This window comes from Malaclemys terrapin, chromosome 7 (assembly GCF_027887155.1).
Source record: "Malaclemys terrapin pileata isolate rMalTer1 chromosome 7, rMalTer1.hap1, whole genome shotgun sequence".
Taxonomy (NCBI): Eukaryota; Metazoa; Chordata; order Testudines; family Emydidae; genus Malaclemys; species Malaclemys terrapin.
Genome location: NC_071511.1, coordinates 105,459,051 through 105,480,615, shown reverse-complemented (window position 1 = coordinate 105,480,615; position 21,565 = coordinate 105,459,051). Strand labels below are relative to the sequence as shown.

The window sequence follows — 21,565 nt, the reverse complement described above, 5'->3', positions numbered from 1 at the left end:
CCCCTTGAGCTGCTCGGGGCCCTAAAGCAATTGCTTAGTTGGCTTATGCCTAGCGCCGGCTCTGGAAGTTAGTACAGTTACTTCTCCATAGCGCCTGCCAACCGTGTGTCAGAATCCTGCTTTTACTCATTTCATTAAAAGCAGTATTCCACAAACTGGTTATTTTTTTTTTTTTAAAAGATGCCTATTTTGAGTCTGAGGTAAATGAAGTCCCTCACAATTTAATCTTATTGAATTGCTTATGAATACATTACAGCAGCTAGTGTTCAAGGAGCCATTTGTTTTGTTCCTTATTAGGAGTTAAACATATTAAAGCATACTTAGTCAGTCAGACCTATGACCGTATGTATAACCTCCTCCATAACAGATCTGAAAGGCTGCACCTTGTGATAGATTTTCCAAAAATCTACAATATATTACCTCAAAACAGCTTCACAGGAAAATTAAAGTTTGGATTAATATTTATAAGACTATTTCTTAGCAACATTTCTAATACTTTTCTTATTTAGCTGATGGCAAGATATTCTTCTGTGTCCCATATCCCCATTTTTTCATTGCCATAATCTTTAGTGAATGTGGTTTAGGATCATGTATCTTGAAAAACTCATAGCAGACTATTAGGTTAAATACTTACAATTCATTACCTGCCATGTAGGAGTGTTGTCCGACTTCATATTACATAAACTGCTTTCAGATACAATGAAAGATTCTGTCAATGTGCTATATTATTAACGTTTGTTATGCATGTATACATTTTCTTGTCTGCTGGGTAACACAAAATCGTATTAATTTATTAATTAATATTGATAATTTATTATTTATTATTTATTTAATATTTATTATTGATTAATTAATTATTAAGACCCCTTAAGGTTTTGTTTGTATTTTTAAAAACTGAAATGCAGTTTGGGCCACTGTTACACTATGTTAACTTTTTAGGCTATGTCTACACTTAAAATGCTACCATAGCACAGCTGCAACGGTGCCACTGTAGAGCTTCAGTGTAGACACTCACTACAGCAACGGGAGGGGTTCTCCCTTCATTGCCCTGAAAGGCGGTAGCTAAGTTGACAGAAGAATTCTTTTGTTGACCTGGTGCTGTCAATACCAGGGGTTAGGTTGGCATAGCTACATCTCTTAAGGTGTGTGGATTTTTCACACTCTTGAGAGATGTAGCTATGCTGATGAACGTTTCAAGTGTAGACCATCCCCTGAGCTTTCTAGTCTCTAAAAATGTGAATCTATAGCTAATACTTACCTGTAAGGTACATCGAACCCTATAATGACAACATTTATCTGTGGATATACAATGCAGGCCTAATAGTGTGCCCTGAGGCAAACATTTCAACTCTCAAGCTGTGATTCTTCGTCCTTGAAGCCTTATGCCAGAGGCTAAATGACCAAGGATCAGAAAAACAGAAATACTGCATTCAAGAGTTTCTGCTGTTAGCTCTGTAAAGATGAATATTGTTCCTTTGTTGGAAACAAAAAAGTCTGAAGCTAATTGAAAGTACTTGCTAATAATTAATGCATTATTTGTGAGACTATAAAATATTAGCCGTGCCGTTAATTAAAACAGTATTAAAACATAACTATATTACTTTCCCTTTTTCCTGTGAATGTGACATTTTCTGAAAAATATGCTGCCTGTCATTTTTTTTATAACCTAGTCCCTTGTGTAACATAGAGGTACTGTGCTCAACCATTCAGGTGGAGTTCATGCTTCTGCACGGGTAGTCTCTCGGGGTGACCAAGGTGTAACACAAATGAGCTTTGTTGAGAGATCTCTCCACTGTTTTGCCAGAAAGGCTGTGGATGTAATATTAAATAAATGTTGGGTGTGTGCAGTGGGAGAGGGCTTTGGAAGGAGATGGTTGGAAAGTGTGTCCGTGGCTAAAGGAGAGTAAAATGTTTCACAAAACTATCTGGATTTTCAGACATGCTGTAAGATTAATATGCAGGAAGTGTTGTTTGGAAAAAAAATCCCATGAATTTCAGTACCAGGCTGCTTGCATGCATCATCACATAGTTGAGTGATGTTGCGATACATTAGGACTTGATGTTGCCTCGTGTTGCAGTGATATCATTCTGTGTGGCCAATATCATTACTTGTCCTGGAAGGAAATTCAGAAAAATTAGTGTGAAGCAGCATTCTCCTCAAGGAATGTGGTGTCTTCTTTATCTGTTTCTCCCCTCCCCCACCCCGTCCCCAATTGAATACCTCGAGGGCCCATGTTGTTCTTTCAGCTCTGACAAGAAACATCTAGCTTTGCTCTCTCCACCACCATCTCTGCTTCTCAGTTGGGATGGGGACACCCACAAAAATCACTGCATTGCTCCAACTCATAATTAAGGGTTCTGTGGCAAGTCAGGATCGTTCCTTACTCCTTGGCTACATCCTCCTTCCCCTTAAAGCAGTGGTCCCCAACCTTTTTGTAGCTGGTAGCACATTCATGTTTTCAGAAGAGTGTGGCGGGTGCCAACAATTTTTCAAGGCTTATTTTGTATTTGTACATTAAATAATATGAAAAACATCATATTTAATATTACATAATATATGAATCCAGAGAGGAGAGAGAAGCCATGAGGACAGAGAACACCGGCGCCCGCAGCCACAGAGAACTCTGTCCCCAGCAGGCGCGGGGCTGCGGCTTCTCTCCGGCTGGGCACTAGGTGGGCACACATAAATGGCCTGGTGGGCGCCATGGCACCCGCGGGCACTGCATTGGGGACCACTACCTTAAAGCAAAAACATAATGGAAAAAACTCTCCACTCTTTTTGCAGCCTAATTTGCAGGGCACATGTTCACCGGATTGTGTCAATGCTAACTTCCTTTTGCCTGAGTATTATAGGGAAGTTGAACAATCCTATCCATTCAAAATGTAAAGGTGCTGTACTGTTACACATGCAAAACTGCACAACTTTTCCCTCCGTTATGCAGTGCCCTGTGCTCAATTGTGGGTGTGTCATTTGCATGATCACAATGCTTAAATACATGTAGTTATCATAAGTAGAAGTAGTCGTGTGTTTAAAGTTATGCATATGCTTAAGTACCTTGCTGAATTGGAGCCTTGGGACAAAGCGTGTTCCAATCTTTATACTTCAGATTGTCTAGGGAATGTCTACACTGCAATAAAAGACATGTGGCAGCGAGTCTCAAAGCCTGAGCCAACTGACTCAGTTGACCTGGGCTCTGAGACTCACTGCTGCAGGGATTTTTTTGCTGTTCAGTTGTACTCTGCTATAAAGAGGTCAATTTGCATTTACTTATGACTGTCTGGTTTTTTGGTTTTCAAACTTTTGCCCAAAATTTGGTCTGGCTTTCTGTCTTCCAGGAAGTTAACTTTTTTCCTGAAAGTTTTGTTTAAAATATTTGATCTGTTTGCAACATATGTGTGTGTATACTATGAAATTATGTAAGACATACTTGTAACATTGTATCTTTATGTGCAGACTGCAGGGAGATCTTGCTGCCAATGATGACAGATCAGTTGAAGTATCATTTGGAAAGGCAGGAAGACTTGGAGGCTTGCTGCCAACTGCTTAGTAACATCCTGGAAGTCCTTTACAGGAAAGATGTGGTTAGTAACTGATGTTCATACCAATTAGACCTTAAGAATACTATGTCTTGCGAGTGATAGGAGTGATCATGAAGTAAAGCTGGCAATGACTTAGTTTTTGTCATTTATTTTTGTTCTGAGTTTTTGCTTTCTTTTTCTTTCTTCTCCTCCTCTATTGTGGTGGTCGGAGGTGAGGTGGTGTTGTCTGATGTTTACTCTTTCACCATGTTGCTCTCTGGCCCCAAGGTTTCTCACTTATGACAACCTTTATTCTGGCCCAGAGGAAATGAAATATGGCTCCCTCTGGAGCTCATCCCATAACACCACTCCAGATATTGGTCAGATACTCACAGGAGTTGAGCATCCTTCCTCCACAGCCCTTGCACCTGCTGCCACATTGGGGAGTGTTTGAGTTTGGAACATGAACTCTTCAACCTCTTCATTGCATTGATGCTGGTTTGTTGGGCCAGCTTTTGGTCCTTTGGTAGTTGTTCATCAACTAAAGAGGATAAAAACTGAGTGTGCTGTTTGAAATTTGTAGCAGAAAATTTCACTACAGGAAAAAAAAGTCTCTTACAAGTCACTGTAAAAGAGTAGCTTTAAATGACTTTCTTAGCAACAGGACTTGTTCAAGTTATAGGAAAATCCAAAATGCTGGTTTGATGGTGTGAATGAACAATTTGTCAGGAATTTAAAATGTACAGAAATATCCCCGTGTGATCTATGACATTTAAAAACAATCTGCGGGAAGTAGGCTACTCTTCAGACAGCCCAATAAAATAAAACAGCCCCCCTCTAGCCAATTCTCCCAAGATATAACTAAATAACTTGACAATGCTTCCTTCTGCCTGAGTATTATAGGGAAGTTGAACAGTCCTATCCATTCAGAATGTAAAGGTGCTGTACAATTACACATGCAAAACTGCACAACTTTTTTCTGTTACGCAGTTGTGGGTGTGTCATTTGCATGATTACATTTTTTTATTGACTAGACAGTAACTATACAAATCTCTCTCTTTTGGTGGGGAGCTATAATCCGTTCCAGTTATTTGCCAGCGATAAAGATTTTTGGACCAGAGGGTTGCTGCCTGAGTCTGGATTCCTATACATAAGCTGCATAGCTACCTACACTTTGGCCAGGGCAAGTTCCAACTTTTTAAAAACTGTCCTTGGTAACTGCATTCTTCTATGATCCCAGATTCTGTGGCATCAGGAAGCAGATTACATTAAAAAGATGAGTTTCTGTCCTGACAGCGCAGCAGCCCCTCCCCATTTTTTGCTGTCTGCATCTCTCTCAGCAAGCCGTACTTACTGGCTTTCAGCTCCACCACCTGCTGAGCTGAACACAGTTGAGAAGGTCTGTATGAGGGTTAGGAGGCAGAATTAGGAGCTGGCTTCTGTTACTGAGAAAGCCAACCAACAATTGGGTGAGAGAGGGCTGCTGAGCTGCCGGATGATTGATGCCTGTATGCAGACAGAAAAGGGAGACGGAGGAGCTGTGGGGAAAAGAAGGTGAGAAGGGACACAGAGTAGGAAAGTCCCAGCTTGTCACCATCAGGAAGCTTGGGTGCTGCAGAACAATAGCTGCACATACATGTACTGGAGATGCGGGATACTTTTTCACCTAGGCCAGCGGGGGACTCTGGAAATTAAATGCAACTGGTGATCCTTGGGTTATTTTTCTCACTCATTTAAAAAAAAAAAAAAAAGGCATTTCACAGGTTTACACAGCTGTCCAGCAACAGCCTACAGCATATCCTATTCAGAGAATTGTCTGGCAAAACATTTCAAATGTTGACAACCATAGAGTAGTCCCTAAAGACAGTTGCATTAGGGCAAGGGAAGGCAAATAACTTTTAAGGAGCATGTTTACATTGTGGGAGTAGGGGAAGCAAGTTCCCTATATTAGTGTGATACTTCCCTACCCCCAATCTTTGTGGGGCTTCCTCCCCTTACAAGGTTGGGACATACATCCCTAATGTGTTCACAAAGGGCATTCACAGTCAACACCAACACCACACTTTTAATGCTTTAAAAAAAAATCCTAGCAGATCACCTCTAAAACCAGAATATATATGAAACAATTGAGAATCACTTTGAAAGGCCTTAGTTAAGTTGTTTAATTTATCTGATACACTGTTAAGTATGCCATGTTTACTTTGATCAGAGACCTTTGATTTTAAATGGTGAAAAAATGTCTTTGGAAAACTAAATTGTGAACTAACCAAATGCCATAAACATTGTGTTTTTCCCCCAAGGATTTGCTTTTTATTTAAATTACTCTAATTATGTAATTGACTTTCAGTAGCAGCCAGTAATAAAAAATCTATTTTCTTTGTGCAGTCTTTGCTTTTAACAAAGACTGTTTTTCATCTTGTTGAGCAGTAGTTGTGAGGAGTTATAATTGATTTGGTTTCAACAGGATAGATGGATTTTAATAATGAGCATCAATATTTGAGTTGTATTGATTGTCTTTCGGTGATAGTTTCCACTAGATTATCCTTTCTCTTCAGGGACCAACACAACGACATGTCCAGATAATCATGGAGAAGCTATTGAGGACAGTAAATAGAACCGTCATTTCCATGGGACGCGATTCAGAGCTCATTGTAAGTGTTTCTTGACATAAACTTAAAAGTATTTTTATCACAACTTCTTGCACCTTGCATAATATATGATTTAAATCCCCGGTGATAAAAAGCAATCAAAACCTATTGTAACTCTCTTGTGTGTTCAAATAAACTGTAGAGTTTTAGATTATATTTTTTGTGTGGCTTATATTAGGAGGAGAAAGGTCCTATTTAAATTGTCAGTGATCAAATGATGAATTTAATTGGGTATGTTTAACCAAAACTAATTTTATTTTTTGCAATTACAAGATTTTAACCAGCTAAAAATGTTGTGTAAATGAAACAAACTTTTGTTGCTGACATTTAAATCGGACTGGAGGCTTAATTCTGCCAATGGTTACTCGTATTATTGGTGGTTCAATTGGGGTAATGACTCACATAGGCATATTGATTTAAATAAAGTGGAGGATTGCAGAATATGGCCCTGGCAATTACAACTTTCATATTGAAACAAAGACTTGGATGTGTGCCCATGGAAGTCCTGAGAAATAATATGGTTATTCCAAGATTATCCATTTAAGTATGCACTGACATAACTTAATATTACAAGAGCTTAACTTTTGTTGAGTTTTGCTCGATATCATATTTAACAACGTTTGTTACCTTTTAAAATATTTTGTTTGTTGGACCACTTAAATATTCTGCATCAGATGTTTGGCTTCAGTGGAGCTACACTGGTTTGTATCAGCTGAAGATATGGGCCTTTATTAACTTCTTTTAAAAAAATCTTTAAATGTTTGTCACTATTTGAAGCATATATGCACACAGTGTACTTAATTGGTGTAAAAGCTTGCATTCATTTAAAGTTCTGTACCATTCTGGAACAATTACTTTGGTGGAAACCTAGAAGGAGAGATCATGAAATGTTTCCTACCAATCTGCACACTTTAATGGCTTTGATTCTCTTCTTAAAACTTCTTTCCTTACCTCTTCCTTCTCTGTACTGTATTACATCATTTAAAAAAAAATCAAAATTGAGAATGTTCTGAATTAACTCTCTCCTCTCTTCCTCTAATTCCATATTATTCCTTTACCCCAGTCTCTCACTGTAATATCTCCCTTCATCCTTCTAGGTCCTCAGTCTGTCCCCTGGACACCATCCTCTCTCACCCTCTGTCCTCCACTCTTCATCGTCTGTAATGGTGTTTGTATCCCTAAGAATGATAAAAACCTTCTCTTACTCCTAATTGTCTCTCCAGCTATCATATTGGCACTTGCTTTCCCACTTCCAACAACATGCTGTCTGTTAATGACTTTGTATCCCCCAACCCCCCGAAATGACAAGGATTAACCCTTGAGTAAGTAAAGTAGTTATAATTCATATGGAAGACAAACTTAATATTGAGAAAGCAGACAAAAGTCATTAGGATTGGATTGTGTGTGTGTGTTTGTATATAATAAAATATATAGATAGTAGAATGCAGACAAAATGTTGTTGTTGTTTCTGTAGGTTAAATTGTAGAAATATAGCTGATGTATTTATCAAAATTCCTCAATTTTATTTCCCCTCTGCTAAACTGTGATGATGTCTGTATATTTGAAGTGATACAAAAACAGAACAGGATATATTCTGAAGCATTATGTTGTTAGAGCCATAGTTAGTTTTTCCCCTTTTTAGCTGTAGCAAAATGTATTTGCAAGTTTAAGTCTTGCATATATATATTTTTAACTAAGCGCAATTGTATTAAAAATGCACACTGTGAACATGAACATAGCCTGAAAGCATTACATCTGAACACACTATAATTATTTAATGAATGCTGACAGCATCAGGAATTTTTAAGAGGGCACTTACTATTTAAAATTCAGTGCATTTCTAAAAGCATCTCTCGGTAATCAACCAATAATGATTCACTTTTGTGGTGTCAATAAAGTAGTAAGATGGAAACGCAACCAATACTTAGTATGCATAACCTTACACTTCTTGGATCAGCATCAGATTGAGATTTATGCATTAAATTTTTTTGACTTGAAAGTTGCACCTAGAATTTAGATTAGAGAATAGATCATAGCAGAACAAATAGAAGAAAAAACAGTTTCTAGACAAAGAACCATAAAGGAGGATAGTTTAGGTGATGGCATTTTTTTAAAGTAATGTATCACAAATCATATATAATTCATTTCTTACATAAAATAACTATACAGGTGTTGCAGTAGTTGAATCTAAATCATTTTTTCACCTTGAAAAAATAACTATATTTTTCGCCTCTTATTTAAAATTTATTGCACTGGTAATAATCTGGAATTTGATATTATGTATTTGCAAAGATGTTGGAAGATTTTTGATGATGCTTGCTTCTTTAAAAGAAGGCAATATGTTCATTACGATACAAATTTATATCTTGATTCTGCAAATATTCACTCCTGAGTGGTTCTGCTTGAGTAGTCCCAATGAATACAATGGAGCTACATGTCTGAACAAGGATTTGCAGGGTTGGGCCCAATATGACAAAAGTGAATCAAATAACACTGGTTTCATTTTGCATTCTTTTCATAACTTGGTTTTAAGATCAGTGGGATTTTTATTTGGTATTCTTAGATGCACTGTAATGGGTGCTTTTTATGTATAAATATCCAACACGGTGTTCTTTTGTTGGTGCTTTTAATTTGCATAGATAACACTCTTTATGCACATTTCCAAGTTCTGAACTGTGCACAAGTATGCAGTATGCCCCAAAGTGTGTGCGTGTGTCTATGTCTGTACTTGAGAGCCTAGCATTTTGGATGTCAAAAGGGGATTTTAACAGAATTCAACTATTCAGGGTAGAATGGAGTTGCCTTGAAACAGAGGGAGTAAAGGTATGTTGATGATGGTTATTTTTTTAAATACAGTGTGTTTTCTGATCACAAGACAAAGAGCATCAGTAGGACATGAAATTCGTAGATAAGCACTAATATAACATGCAAAATGTTCGCTGTTGCAAGAGGATATATAATTCAAGACTCTAGTTATGAAACTATAAATAATTTAATACTAAGCCTCACTTTCAGCTTTTTTTGAGAATTTGTGACTATTCAAAAAGATTTATTTTCTCTGTCTTATAACTTATGGATATGATTTAAAATAGGGTTACCATATTTCAGCAAGAAAAAAAGAGGACGGGAGGAGCCCCGCCCTAGCCCCGCCCCTGCCCCTCCCACTTCCCGCCCCCCCCAGAACCCCCAACCCTCCCCCTGTTCCTTGTCCCCTGACTGCCCCCTCCTGGGACCCCTGCCCCTAACTGCCCCCCAGGACTCCACTCCCTATCTAAGCCTCCCTGCCTCTTGTCCCCTGACTGCCCCAACCCTTATCCACACCCCCACCCCCAGACAGACCCCTGGGACTCCCACGCCCCATCCAACCACTCCCCACCCCCTGACAGCCCCCCCCAGAACTCCCAACCCATCTAAACCTCTCTGCTCCCTGTCCCCTGACTGCTCCAATCCATCTCCCCACCCCTGCCACCTGACAGCCCCCCCCAGAACTCCCAAACACTCCCCCCCTGTTCCTTGTCCCCTAACTGCCCCCTCCTAAGACCCCTGCTCCTAACTGCCCCCCAGGACCCTACCCCCTACCTGTACCCTGACTGCCCAAAACTTTCTCCACTCCCCACAAAAAGCCCCCCCCGTTTCTTGACTGCCACCTCCAGAACCTTCCTGCCCCCTGACCTCCTTACCCTGCTGCTCAGAACAGAGTGTTGGGCTCTGTGCAGCCGAGCCGGACACGTGGCTGAGCTCCCCAGCACAACAAAACCCGATCCCTGGCCCTGCACAACAAAACCCGGTCTGGCCCTGCACAGTGCTGCCGGACTGGGCTGCAAGGGAGCGGCCGGCTCAGAATGCAGGGCGGATCCGGCTCCTCTACAGCTGCTCCTGAGTCCAGCCCGGGACTTCCCTGCAGCCCTCCCAGCCGCTCGCTCTGCTCTGCGGGGGGGAAATCCCGGACATTGTGAGTGCTTTACAAATTCCCCCCGGACGCTATTTTTAGCACAAAAAGGAGGACATGTCCGGGTAAATCCGGACGAATGGTAACCCTATTTAAAATCTTGATTACAGTTGTAACAATTGTTAAATTGATTCAACAAAAGTATTAACAATAGATGGTTCTGTTGTACATAATGGGCCCAGATAGCTATGTCTAACATGGGATACACTGTCACGTACTATATGTCACAAACTTACATTCCACAAGTGAGCACAGTAACAAATTTTAGAGATCAGAACATTTTAATTTTTTCTTCTTTGTTACATTTAACATTTGCAGGGATTCTGGAAACCTCATGACCCCCAAAAAACTCCCTTAAATGATTGTGGGTTTTTTTTTTACCATTTTTATCCTAAATGTGTTTTTGCTATAAAAGCTAAATCTGTTTTGATCATTTAGTTTTCTCTCTAGATTTTTTTTTTTTTTTCCAGTCTTCACCAGGGTTTGAAAACCTTCAGACACCTTCTAGTCAGAGAATGAAGCTCACTAGCTAGTTGGTAAAACTAATACCAATTTGTTTCAGTTTATCAGGGGGAGGGATAGCTCAGTGGTTTGAGCATTGGCCTGCTAAACCCAGGGTTGTGAGTTCAATCCTTAGGGATCTGTGGCAAAAATCCACTTGGGATCTGTGGCAAAAATCAGTACTTGGTCCTGCTAGTGAAGGCAGGGGGCTGGACTCAATGACCTTTCAAGGTCCCTTCCAATACTACGAGATAGGATATCTCCATTTATTTATTATTATCTCCTTGATGCTCAGGTGAAGAGAGTCATGAGTAGTTACTGGAATATGATATGGACCATGATTTTTGAAAGATAACCATGGCCCTTTTTGTTATCATGAGTGACTCTGTACACTTACACCCAGTTTCCAGTGTCTGTCTTCTTCAAGTCTGTATTCTTCCTTTGTCCTCTCACTTTCTTGTTTGGTTTGTTCTGCTATCTATAGTCACTCTGTCCACACTAGATTATTTATTTATTTATTTCATTTTATTACGGAAGACCCAATAAAGGCTTAATGTTTACAGCTGCAGCAAGATTTTGCTTTGACAGAAACAGGACCTTTAAGCTTCTGAAAAACGGGTTGCTTTAAAACAATGATAAATGGAAAGAACGGTGAGTGTCCTGTAAACACATTTTAGAATTTCCGATGCTTTCTTCTAGGCACTTTTGATAAGTATTATAAGTCCAAAAATCACGAAGACCCACACGTTACTCAAAAACACCAACTCAATATGTTTCCCCCCCACAAACACAGCAATGAAAATAAATAGATGGACTTTTCAGTATTTGCTATTTTGGATCTTTGCTTATAAAATTTGAGGACTTTTAACTCTATGAATCATGGGGTACAGTGAGTGCCAAAGTCTTGGGCAGAAGGTTTGAAATGTTATTTTCTTCATTGGCTACTGCAAAGTAAAAAATAGTATTGTGGCACAATGTAATTTTTTTTCTCATACACATTTCAAATTACTCATTACAAGCCATTATTGCAAAAATTAAGACTTTGTTCCCTCACTATTATCTAGCTTTTTGTGCGTTGAAGTATGAATTGAATATCATCATGAATGGAGCAAATGGACATGGACTATACATATAATATACCAAGTTTTATTTCGATACTGCATTCAGTTAAATAAATTGGCAGCATATTTCCAGCAGCTACAGTTGTACTTTACTGATACTGAAATAATGCTAAGAAATGTTTCAGGCCTTCTGCTTCATCCTAGTATATCAGAGCTGTAAACATACTGCCATTATATTATTGGTGGCAATCACAGCCACGAAATTGAAAGAGTAGTACATACTGTGTACTATTACATTAGATTAATGCAATTTTAACAGCTTGATTTCAAAATGCTTATGAAAAAATAATCTATTAGGTTTTTAAAATGTAATGTAGCATTAAAACATTGAAGAAAGTAAAGAATGCATAGTCAGTTATTCTGTTTGTTCATTGCATAGCATCTTATCTGAAGCAAGAAAAACCAAACACTTTGTACTTATTGTGGGTTTTTTTTCAGTTTTAATCATGATTTTTTTTCATTTTACCCTGATTATAAAGTATTTTACAGTGATTAATTTTAAGAAAACAAGTGATACTTACATGAATTGTTTCCTAATAATAATTTCAAAACATAGGAATGTCACTGTTGCTTAATGGGAATTATGCAGACTTAGAAAACATTGTCCATGTAATATGAAAACAGTAAGTAATGCAAAATTACTGCAGTATTTATTGATTAGAAACTAATTAAAGCGTATTATGGGAGCAGTGCAAATAGTAAATTTAGTGTCTGAGAATGCATGATATTGCCAATGAATTTAGCAGCAAAATTACATAATATGCTACACTAATAGTGGTGATGTTTCCTTTGTCATAATGTTGTTCCTGCTTTTTATCACATGTATCACATTAGGGTGGAAACAGTTCTATGTCAGTCACATACCATATGTAGCTAAAAGTTATTAGAATTAAATATTCTTCTCAAGATCTAAATCGAGCCTGTGTGATCCTAAATGTTATACAATATGATGCATTTAACACACTTGAAAAAACATTTTATTACAAATTACATAGTATGGTATGGTATAACACAATATGCATTTACTATGTATGTTAGCTTTTTCTTTTTAAAAAAATGTAAAAAATTAAAAATCTGCAACTTGTTTAAGAAAATAGTCTGGACATGTAGAGAACACTCAGTGATAACTTTCATTTTTTTAGCTCTTAAATATTTCACCAAGGAATCCTTCTTTTTCATTCTGAACGCCTGTATAATACTAGTTTTGGGTCTGACTCAATAACCAAGCATAAAAACATTTATAGAGTTTTGCATCAGAGTCCTTGCACACAAGAAGATTTAGAATGGATTTTTAAGAAGTCTGTCTTATTAGTTGGCATTAACCATCTCTAAAGAATTCCGTTTGTGAGATGTTTGACTCAGTGTTTTAAAAAATATACTTGACATGTATGATATTTTCTTTGTAAGTGTGACACTATACTTTGAAGTATAGCACTGTTTTAAAATATTGAATGTGGGTGTTTTTTCTACGTATGCCCATATTTGAGACTTTGTTCTGTTTAGGAAAAATAAATAAATTATATATATATATATATATTTAATGCTTTGAAATAGTTGGGATTTTTAAAACAAGATGGGATATCTAGTAAACAGTTTTATAACTTTAATTAAAAACAGTATAAAATACATGAAACATTTTTTTTCCACATGAAACAATTGCACTTCCTTCATTGCACACCTTTTCTTATCCTTTATCTCTCACAAAAATATTTTAGAATACTGTTTACTTATGTACAAGGATTTGTAGCCCTCTTGACATTTACTACACAGGTGAGTTTTTTTCATTAAAGCATCCAGTTGAAATAGTTTTGAAGTGGACATAAACAGTTTCACATATACTGTATGTACTCACATTAACTTTCTATTTACTTTGAAGACAAAGACCACACTGCTTGCTTCAGGAAATTTGTAAAATTAATAGTACTTAAAAATGGATTTGATGTTGAGGTAAGGGGATAAAAAGAGTTGAACATAAACATCTCCAGGTTTAGGTGCAGACTCTTCTGGTAGGGATTCATTTCTTCCACCTTTTTGCTGCATCTAAAGACTGAAAAATTCACATCTTAATGCTGCCTTGGGATATGAAATTACAGAGCCAGTACCTTGTATCCCAGTTTCTGTCACATGAGTGTATACTACTCAAATTATTTAACTAAAAGAAAAAAGAAACAAGATTCCCAATCCCTATCATTACAAGAGTTTTCCAGACAGTCACCTAGATTAGGGTTTTTTAACGACAGTGCTTAATATGGAAAGGGAAAAGATTGCAGTATATAACTGATAGTGGATTTAAAGTGTGACTGTTTTTAAAAATCTAAGAAGAAATTTGATTCACAGCTTTTCCCCCTATGTGTGATTGATTAGTACAGTTAATATATTACTTTAATACAAATGATATTATGTTGGTCTGGAAATTGATCCTAGAAGCTCAGCTAAATAAATAACTATTAAAGTTGCCAGGCCCTTCTGAACTCTTGTAATAAAGCATAATGCATACTATGAAATTTCTAGCACCCTCTACAATAGTGTACAGTTTTTCTGAAGATTGAATTACAAAAGGATTTAAAGTGTGGCAACTGCCAACAATTTATCATTTTAATATTATCCATCTTATTTTTTTCATATTCTGTGCCAGAATATAGCATTTTGGCGTCTGGGTACCAAAATATAAAAATGAGATCTAAGAAAGGTTAGTGTCCCATAGCTTCGACCCTGTCAACTTTTAGTGATTAAAGGTGTGTCCTGACTTCGGGTGGTTTCTGGCTGCTCATCCTTTGAAATGAGCAGTAAATATGTCACAAGTCCGGTGATAAATATGACACTAAATTAGAGGTGTCAGTATGATGCTGAGATGTAATAACTTGGTTTAACTCTACAGCACATGAAGGCAAATACACATATATAGTCACATCATAGAGATTATTCACGGTCTTCGATCATTTGAAAAGTTGTGCTTTCTCCAGGATATTATGTGCTAAAAATTGCACTTCTCATGACCCCCACTTATTTGCAAAATTAAATGTAAAATTGAAGATCTTTGCAAACACAAGGCTTGCTTTTTTTCCTCATTAATGTTTAAAACGAAACAGAACATAAAAAGGCTTAAAAATAGTGATTTTAGTTGTGTGCAGGATGCCATTTACCAGGTTGAAACATAACACTTGCAGATCTAAGGGGGGTGGTGGTGGTGAGAAAATAGTTTTACTTGTCATCTTTGTCTATACAAATTTCAATTCTGATTTTACATCCCACATTGGTGAACTTCAAATAAAAGTTGGCAAGGTATGATTTAATGCCTTGCTCATGAACATTAGTTTATAGGTACAAAGGCCTTTTTGGTACATATGGTGAGAACTGAATGCTGCCCATAATAACCAGAGTAACAGTGGCTGATTACACTGATCAATTTACCAAGATCCCTTTTTAGATGATTAATTGAATTCCAAATATGTTTCAAAGAAGGCCTTAAACTCCATAGCTAATGGACTTAGTTAAAGAAACCAGAGTTTCCATCTTCCGTGCTTTTTTGATTCAGTTTTGGATTTCTGTTTGGGAGTTGAGGAGTAACTCTCCTGAGAATAAGGCAAAGGTGCAACCTGAGTTTCCTCAATAGGGTGAAGTTTTCTCAGAACCGGCTGTAGTTTGTCTTCCTGCTGTTTAAAATCCAACTCCACACTAAAAAAAAAAAAAAAAATGCAATTAAGTGCTAAATTATTATGATATAATGATTTCAATTAAGACAACATCCAACACTGATATCCAAGTGCAAAGGTATTAACAGTATATACAAAAGAAATATAAACTAGATCTCTGTAACTCCAACAAATGTGAATTTGAAAAAAAAATTCCTTGTACCACAAATTAAAATACGAATTCTGGCCACGTTCAGAGGTGATTCCATAGTAACTTGCTATGTGGCAGATCATATAATCATCGGACTAGAAGGGACCTCGAGAGGTCATCTAGTCCAGTTCCCTGCACTCATAGCAGGACTAAGTATTATCTAGACCATCCCTGACAGGTGTCTGTCTAACCTGCTCTTAAAAATTTCCAGTGATGGAGATTCTACAACCTCCTTAGGCAATTTCATCCTTGGAGTCTGGAAACACTTCTCTATGGGTCTGCATCTATATTGAGGAAGGGTTATGCCCTGCCCCCCTAATTCCAATTCATGTGGAGATTACCCTCCCAGGAATCTCTGTTTCAGCTATCAGTAGGGCTCAACCCCCTGGTGGCATAGTTCTAGTGGGGCCAAAGCAGGTGGAAAGAGACATACTTCCTCTTTGATATTTTGGAATTTGTGTATATCTCATGGGGTTTGTAAGGTTTGGGAGCAGGTCCTTACATTTTTTCCCACAGGTGGGTGTTATCTACATGTACATTACAGTGATTAAGGCTCCTTGATGCTCAAGCTTTCTAGCATACACTAATTGCCTCTGAACTTGGCCATATTTCTGGCAGCATAATCTACAGTACACTTAACCTACTGCAAATAATAGCCCTTCCAAGTCAAAAAGATGCCTGAGTCTTTATTTTGATTGCAAGACAAAACATCTGTTGTAGATCCACATTTTTAGCTAAAGAAAGAAAAGTTGTTTTGGTAGATCTAGGGTGTACTTTTTGATAGCCCCATATTATAGTATAAAAATCTATTTATAATAGATCTATTATATTTATAAAATCTATTACTCATTCAACAATCTAAATCTAACACATGAAAGTAAACTTAAACTCATAAAATATGCATCCTAAATTGTAAGCAGTTTGTGGAGTGGAAAACCTTGCTGGCTGCCCTGTAGTTAAGAAAAAAGATGCAGATGAATTTATAGCCCTAGGATCAACATACAGCACTAAAGTACATTTCAAATTTAGTTTGTAAAAACAAAGAAATGCAATCTCAAGATGCAGCAAAAGGGTGAATAAAAATGGGAATTTGGCACAGTAATCCAAGCCAAATAAGAGCTGCAAAAGCTCTGAATGAAGCAGAAATGATCTTGTTCCAATGCATGCTGGATGTGGAGAAAGTTGACAGTGGGCCTTCTCACCTTACTCTGTATGTTAGGGAGCACAGCAGGATTTTGAAAAGAGAATTAGGGGACAGGGCAGGTTCAGGCTCAGGGAGGAATTTGAGAGAGGGACAAGTCATCTGGCCCCATTCAGCAGCTGCTATCTGATGCTTTCATAATATTTGATTAACACGTGAAAAAACAATTGTATATCATAATGCTTATGCTCAAGGGGCGGAGATAAGCCTGCACATTCAAGCTTAACTTTTGGTATTTCCCAGCTTTTCAGCACTTAATTGTGCAACAGTAGTATTGCACAAATGTATTTTTCTCTTTGTTTTCTAGGTGGTGTTGGGGCTTTTTTGCATTTAATATAGTTTTGGTTTAAGTCCTTTCTGACCCAGGTGTCAGCTTAGCATTTTTAATTTTGTAGGCCCTCAGATTCCAAGTGTAATCAACTCCATGCAAAGGGTTGATCTTAAGGAGGGATAACTCAGTGGTTTGAGCATTGGCCTGCTAAACCCAGGATTGTGAGTTCAATCCTTGAGGGGGCCATTTAGGGATCTGGGGTAAAAATCTGTCTGGGGATTGGTCCTGCATTGAGCAGGGGGTTGGACTAGATGACCTCCTGAGGTCCCTTCCAACCCTGATATTCTATGATTCTATGATGTGGGTTAGGGGAGAGATTCTTTAAGCCAGTGGTTCCTACACTTGTTCCGCTGCTTGTGCAGGGAAAGCCCCTGGCGGGCCGGGCCGGTTTGTTTACCTGCCGCATCCGCAGGTTCGGCCGATCACGGCTCCCAATGGCTGCAGTTTGCTGCTCCAGGCCAATGGAAGCTACTGGAAACGGTGCGGGCCAAGGGACTTAGTGGCCGCCGCTTCCGGCAGCTCCCATTGGCCTGGAGCAGCGAACCACGGCCACTGGGAGCCGCAATCGGCCGAACCTGCGGATGCGGCAGGTAAACAAACCGACCCGGCCCACCAGGGGCTTTCCCTGCACAAGCGGCGGAACAAGTTTTGGAACCACTGCTTTTAAGCCGTCACCAAATTAACCGGTTACATATACTAAAACGGGAGACCTTTGATTCCTCCTTCCCCAACCTCAAGCTGCATGAGATGTGAAGCCTTGTTGCTTCATACCTAACGTTACATTTTAAAGAGTTTTATGGGAAATTTTTTTAGATATCCTGGGTGTTTGGGAGCCATTATGCCTCCAGCCATTGGAAGGTTTTGGTGTATTTTAGCTCCTATGTAGCACTTTGCAGATATTGAGTGCTTCTCACTACAATCCTGTGAGTAGGGTGACCAGATGAGGGAAAGAGAAAATCGGGACACATGGTGGGGGGCAAAAAAAACAAACAACCAAGTCAGTCCCTGCCGCCAGAGCAAAAAAAAAAAACACTGCCGGCGGATATCGGGACAATTTGCGTACGGACCCAAGTCACCCTACCTGTGAGGTAGCTAAATGTTATCCTCATTTTACAGATGGGAAAAGAAAACCAGAGAGATTAAGTGACTTAGTAAGAGGAACTGGTGTCAGAGCTCACAAGAATCTACCTGCAGGACGTCCCTGTGAAATCAGTGGGCTTTGCACCAGTGTGAGGATCCATTTATGTGGATCATAAATGCAGGAGAACAGCCTAGTTTGTTAAATTGTGGAGAATGGTTAAATGTGTTCTAGGCTTCAATGTAAGTATGGACATTCCTGTCAGTTTGAAAACTTTACATAGCCTTTCTGATTGCCGGTATAAGAGAAAAGTAAATACACTTCTAACAATGGAGACACTTCAAAGTGAATATTGAGTATTAATCTAACAGTATGAAAGACATGTTAAAAATTGTAACATGTAAAAAAAAAAAAATCTGTTGCTTCAGACTCACCAAATATTGAATTTCTATTAAGCAGCTACATTGGGTATCTTGTTATTAAGCAATTAATCTCACTGCAGAACCATGTAATTACAGAGTAATATAATCCAACTTCTTGTTAACAAAATAGCAAGACTATGTGGATGACAAATTGTTATTTGCAGTTTAGCTGCACTGCTAGCAAAAGAAAGCTAGCAAGAAACCTGTGGTTTGGTTAAAAGGTTGGGATACCATTGAGTTGTGTGCATGCTGTGTGTTTATTTCCAAAAATAAAAATGGAAAAATCAGCATGGCAATTAAAAATATCTTACATAGAAAAAGAACTAATTTTGCTTTACAGATCTGTTCATTATGGTGGGGTGCAAATCTGGGCAGAATTTGGCTTGCAATGTTAGCATCAGCTTGTTTACTTGAATAAATGTATGAAATATGCAGTTCAGCTCTCACTGGGGAAAAATATTTGTTTTTACCTAGCCCAATATGTTTTTATCATGTTCTGTGATATTCACCAATGTAAAGCTTTTTTAAATTAAGGTCTATTTTAGACTTCAAAGATAATTCTTAAAATCATTTATAACGTGTTAAGCAACTTTTTATAATCAGTTTTTATTACAAAATGTTTACTGACTGCAAGATAAAAGCGTATGCAGTTTTAATTCCTGTGAGGAAAAGCATATTTGGGTTAGAAACTATTGTTATTCTGTATTGCATAAAACCATCTGTACTGCATCTCAGGCTGTTTTTATCAGTTGGCATCAAAATAACAATATGTTATTTTGAAGAGAGTGAGAGAATACTAACACTTATATCCTGTCACCTTTTATAACTGTATAGGTTTTACAGGAGAATGGCTTGTTGGCCCAGAAGATAAATGCATTTAAATTAGAATTTTCTTATCTTCCTGTAACCTTCCATGCAAATAACTTGTTTGATTACAAATTAATGACTTAATACATATTTGCATATTTTATCATTGTGAAACAAAATCAGAGTTTTTCTTTTATAATGCAGTAAAATATAGCTGGTCACGTGTTATCTATCTATCTATCTAACTATAGATATCTATATCTATGTTTATCGATAGTTACACACACGCTTATATGACCAGCTGTATTTTTATATAGTAAGTATTTTGGTGATGGTAGAATTAGGATGCTGTTCTTAGGAGATTGAAAATGAGAATTTGAAAGTCATGAGTATTGATGAATTTATACAGGTATTTTTACTGAATATTTCTGAAGTAGTCTAATAACTAACATTTACATTTTTAAGAAATGCAAGACTTCAGCTAATGGGAGCTGGTCTAAATACTGAGGTTTACTTACAGTATGTGCTGCTTTGTCCTTACACTTTGCTCAGCTGTTACTAGCATTATGCTGCTGATACAGACATTTCCGTGTACTTTTAAAAGAAGCCTAACTAAAATGAAAGCTGCTTACAGTTGACCTCTAAACGTTTGGCTGTGTATACAAGTACTACTATCAAAATAAACAAATAACATTTTGGAAAGCTTACAAACAGGAATGTCAGATACATTGTTTTTGTTTGTTTTGTCCCATTGCCTTGACTTCCATGCTGCTAACTCTGTCCGTGACTCTTCAGTCTTACTTGGCCTCTCACTCCACTGAGCCTGCACTTGCGTCCTCTTTCTGGCCAAGTCCAACAGCTTTTTCTTAATCTTCTTTTTCTGGGACCTGTCCATCATGTTCAACATAGTTGATGTACCATTATTGTAGTTTTCTCCTGCTTTGCCTTTCAAAATTCTGGGCTTGGTTGGCTTTAGTTACATCTAGTCTATTGCTAAAAAATTGCCATTTCCTCCTCTACAATATATCCCAAATGTATCCCTCCTCCTTTATCCCTACTTCCAAACACTCATCTCTTGCGTAGACTGTTTCAACTTTCTTTGTGATCTACCAGATTCCCACATTGCACATCCCTTCTAGAGTATCCAAAATACCATTCCTAAAGTCATCTCCTGCTGCTCTGACCACGTCATCCCCACTTGAGTCCCTTCATTTCCCTCATCTACGTCAATATCGAAACCCCTTGTCCTTGTCTTCAGGGAGCTGCAGATCTTTGATCACACTTAGATGTTACCTCTTACCACTCTTCTGCTTGAACTCTGATAAATTTGCATACCTTCATGCCTGTTTGTATCCTTCCTCTTTTCTCCCACGCTGTCCTCTGTGCCTTAATTATTCTTGATCCTATCAGCCACACAGTCTCATTCACCTTCAGAATCTTCCCCACTTTTTCCTCAGCCTCTCCCACAATGACCCACACAAGCTTAATAAAAGTGACGGCTGCATCACCCTTACTTGTGTGTTTTGCTGTTGGCATCAGTGCTCTGAAGTGAGGTATTACTGAACGTGTGAAAGGGAAGCAGAATAAGTAGCTTTAGCTTTTATTAGGCTGGCCTAAAAATTAATAAATAACAAATCTCACCAGAAACGAGAGACAATGCTAAATATTATAGACGGGGATGGTAGCACTCCCTAAATATAAAGTTTGCCTGACACAACCTACAGTTGCTTCTATCTTTGACAATTTTTAACTAGTTGGGCTGAAAATTTCCATGCCAGGGGTCTGCCTCTGGCTGACTTTGTATTTGTGTGTAAATTTCAACCCAAACAGTTCAGCTGTTACCCACAAAATTGCAAGTTCTTGGAAAGGGGAGTGACTTTTTGTGTCAAGGATGTGAAAATCCACCCAAATTATTAGTCTTTAGGAACTGCACACTCTCAGTAGAGACTTGCTAGAGCTTCCTAGGTAAAAAGACAGAACATTCCATTTTCAATAAACATGATTCAGCCTGCAGCTGAGCAGGACTTTGCTTTGAATTAAAGCGCTGTGCTGCTGCAGGTTGTGCTGGGCCTGGGCACTGGAACTAAGGGGAGGGAGCTTGTCTCTCCTGTGTTCAGTACTCCCCTCTGCTGATGCCCAGGCAAC

General features: G+C 38.2%; 2 protein-coding genes across 3 annotated transcripts in view; one reads left to right on the top strand and one right to left on the bottom strand.

The window, feature by feature from the left end:
* Positions 1–21,565, top strand: part of DOCK1 (dedicator of cytokinesis 1) — a 566,139-nt gene that overhangs the window by 168,942 nt on the left and 375,632 nt on the right. For both annotated transcript variants that reach the window (XM_054033802.1, XM_054033801.1), the window contains exons 26-27: positions 3,455–3,582; positions 6,075–6,170. In XM_054033802.1, coding sequence (XP_053889777.1) covers positions 3,455–3,582; positions 6,075–6,170 — 224 coding nt within the window. The remainder of the gene's footprint in view (positions 1–3,454; positions 3,583–6,074; positions 6,171–21,565) is intronic.
* INSYN2A (inhibitory synaptic factor 2A) overlaps positions 12,367–21,565 on the bottom strand; it is a 79,650-nt gene continuing 70,451 nt past the window's right edge. Inside the window, exon 4 of the mRNA XM_054033803.1 lies at positions 12,367–15,413. Coding sequence (XP_053889778.1) covers positions 15,230–15,413 — 184 coding nt within the window. The 3' untranslated portion in view covers positions 12,367–15,229. The remainder of the gene's footprint in view (positions 15,414–21,565) is intronic.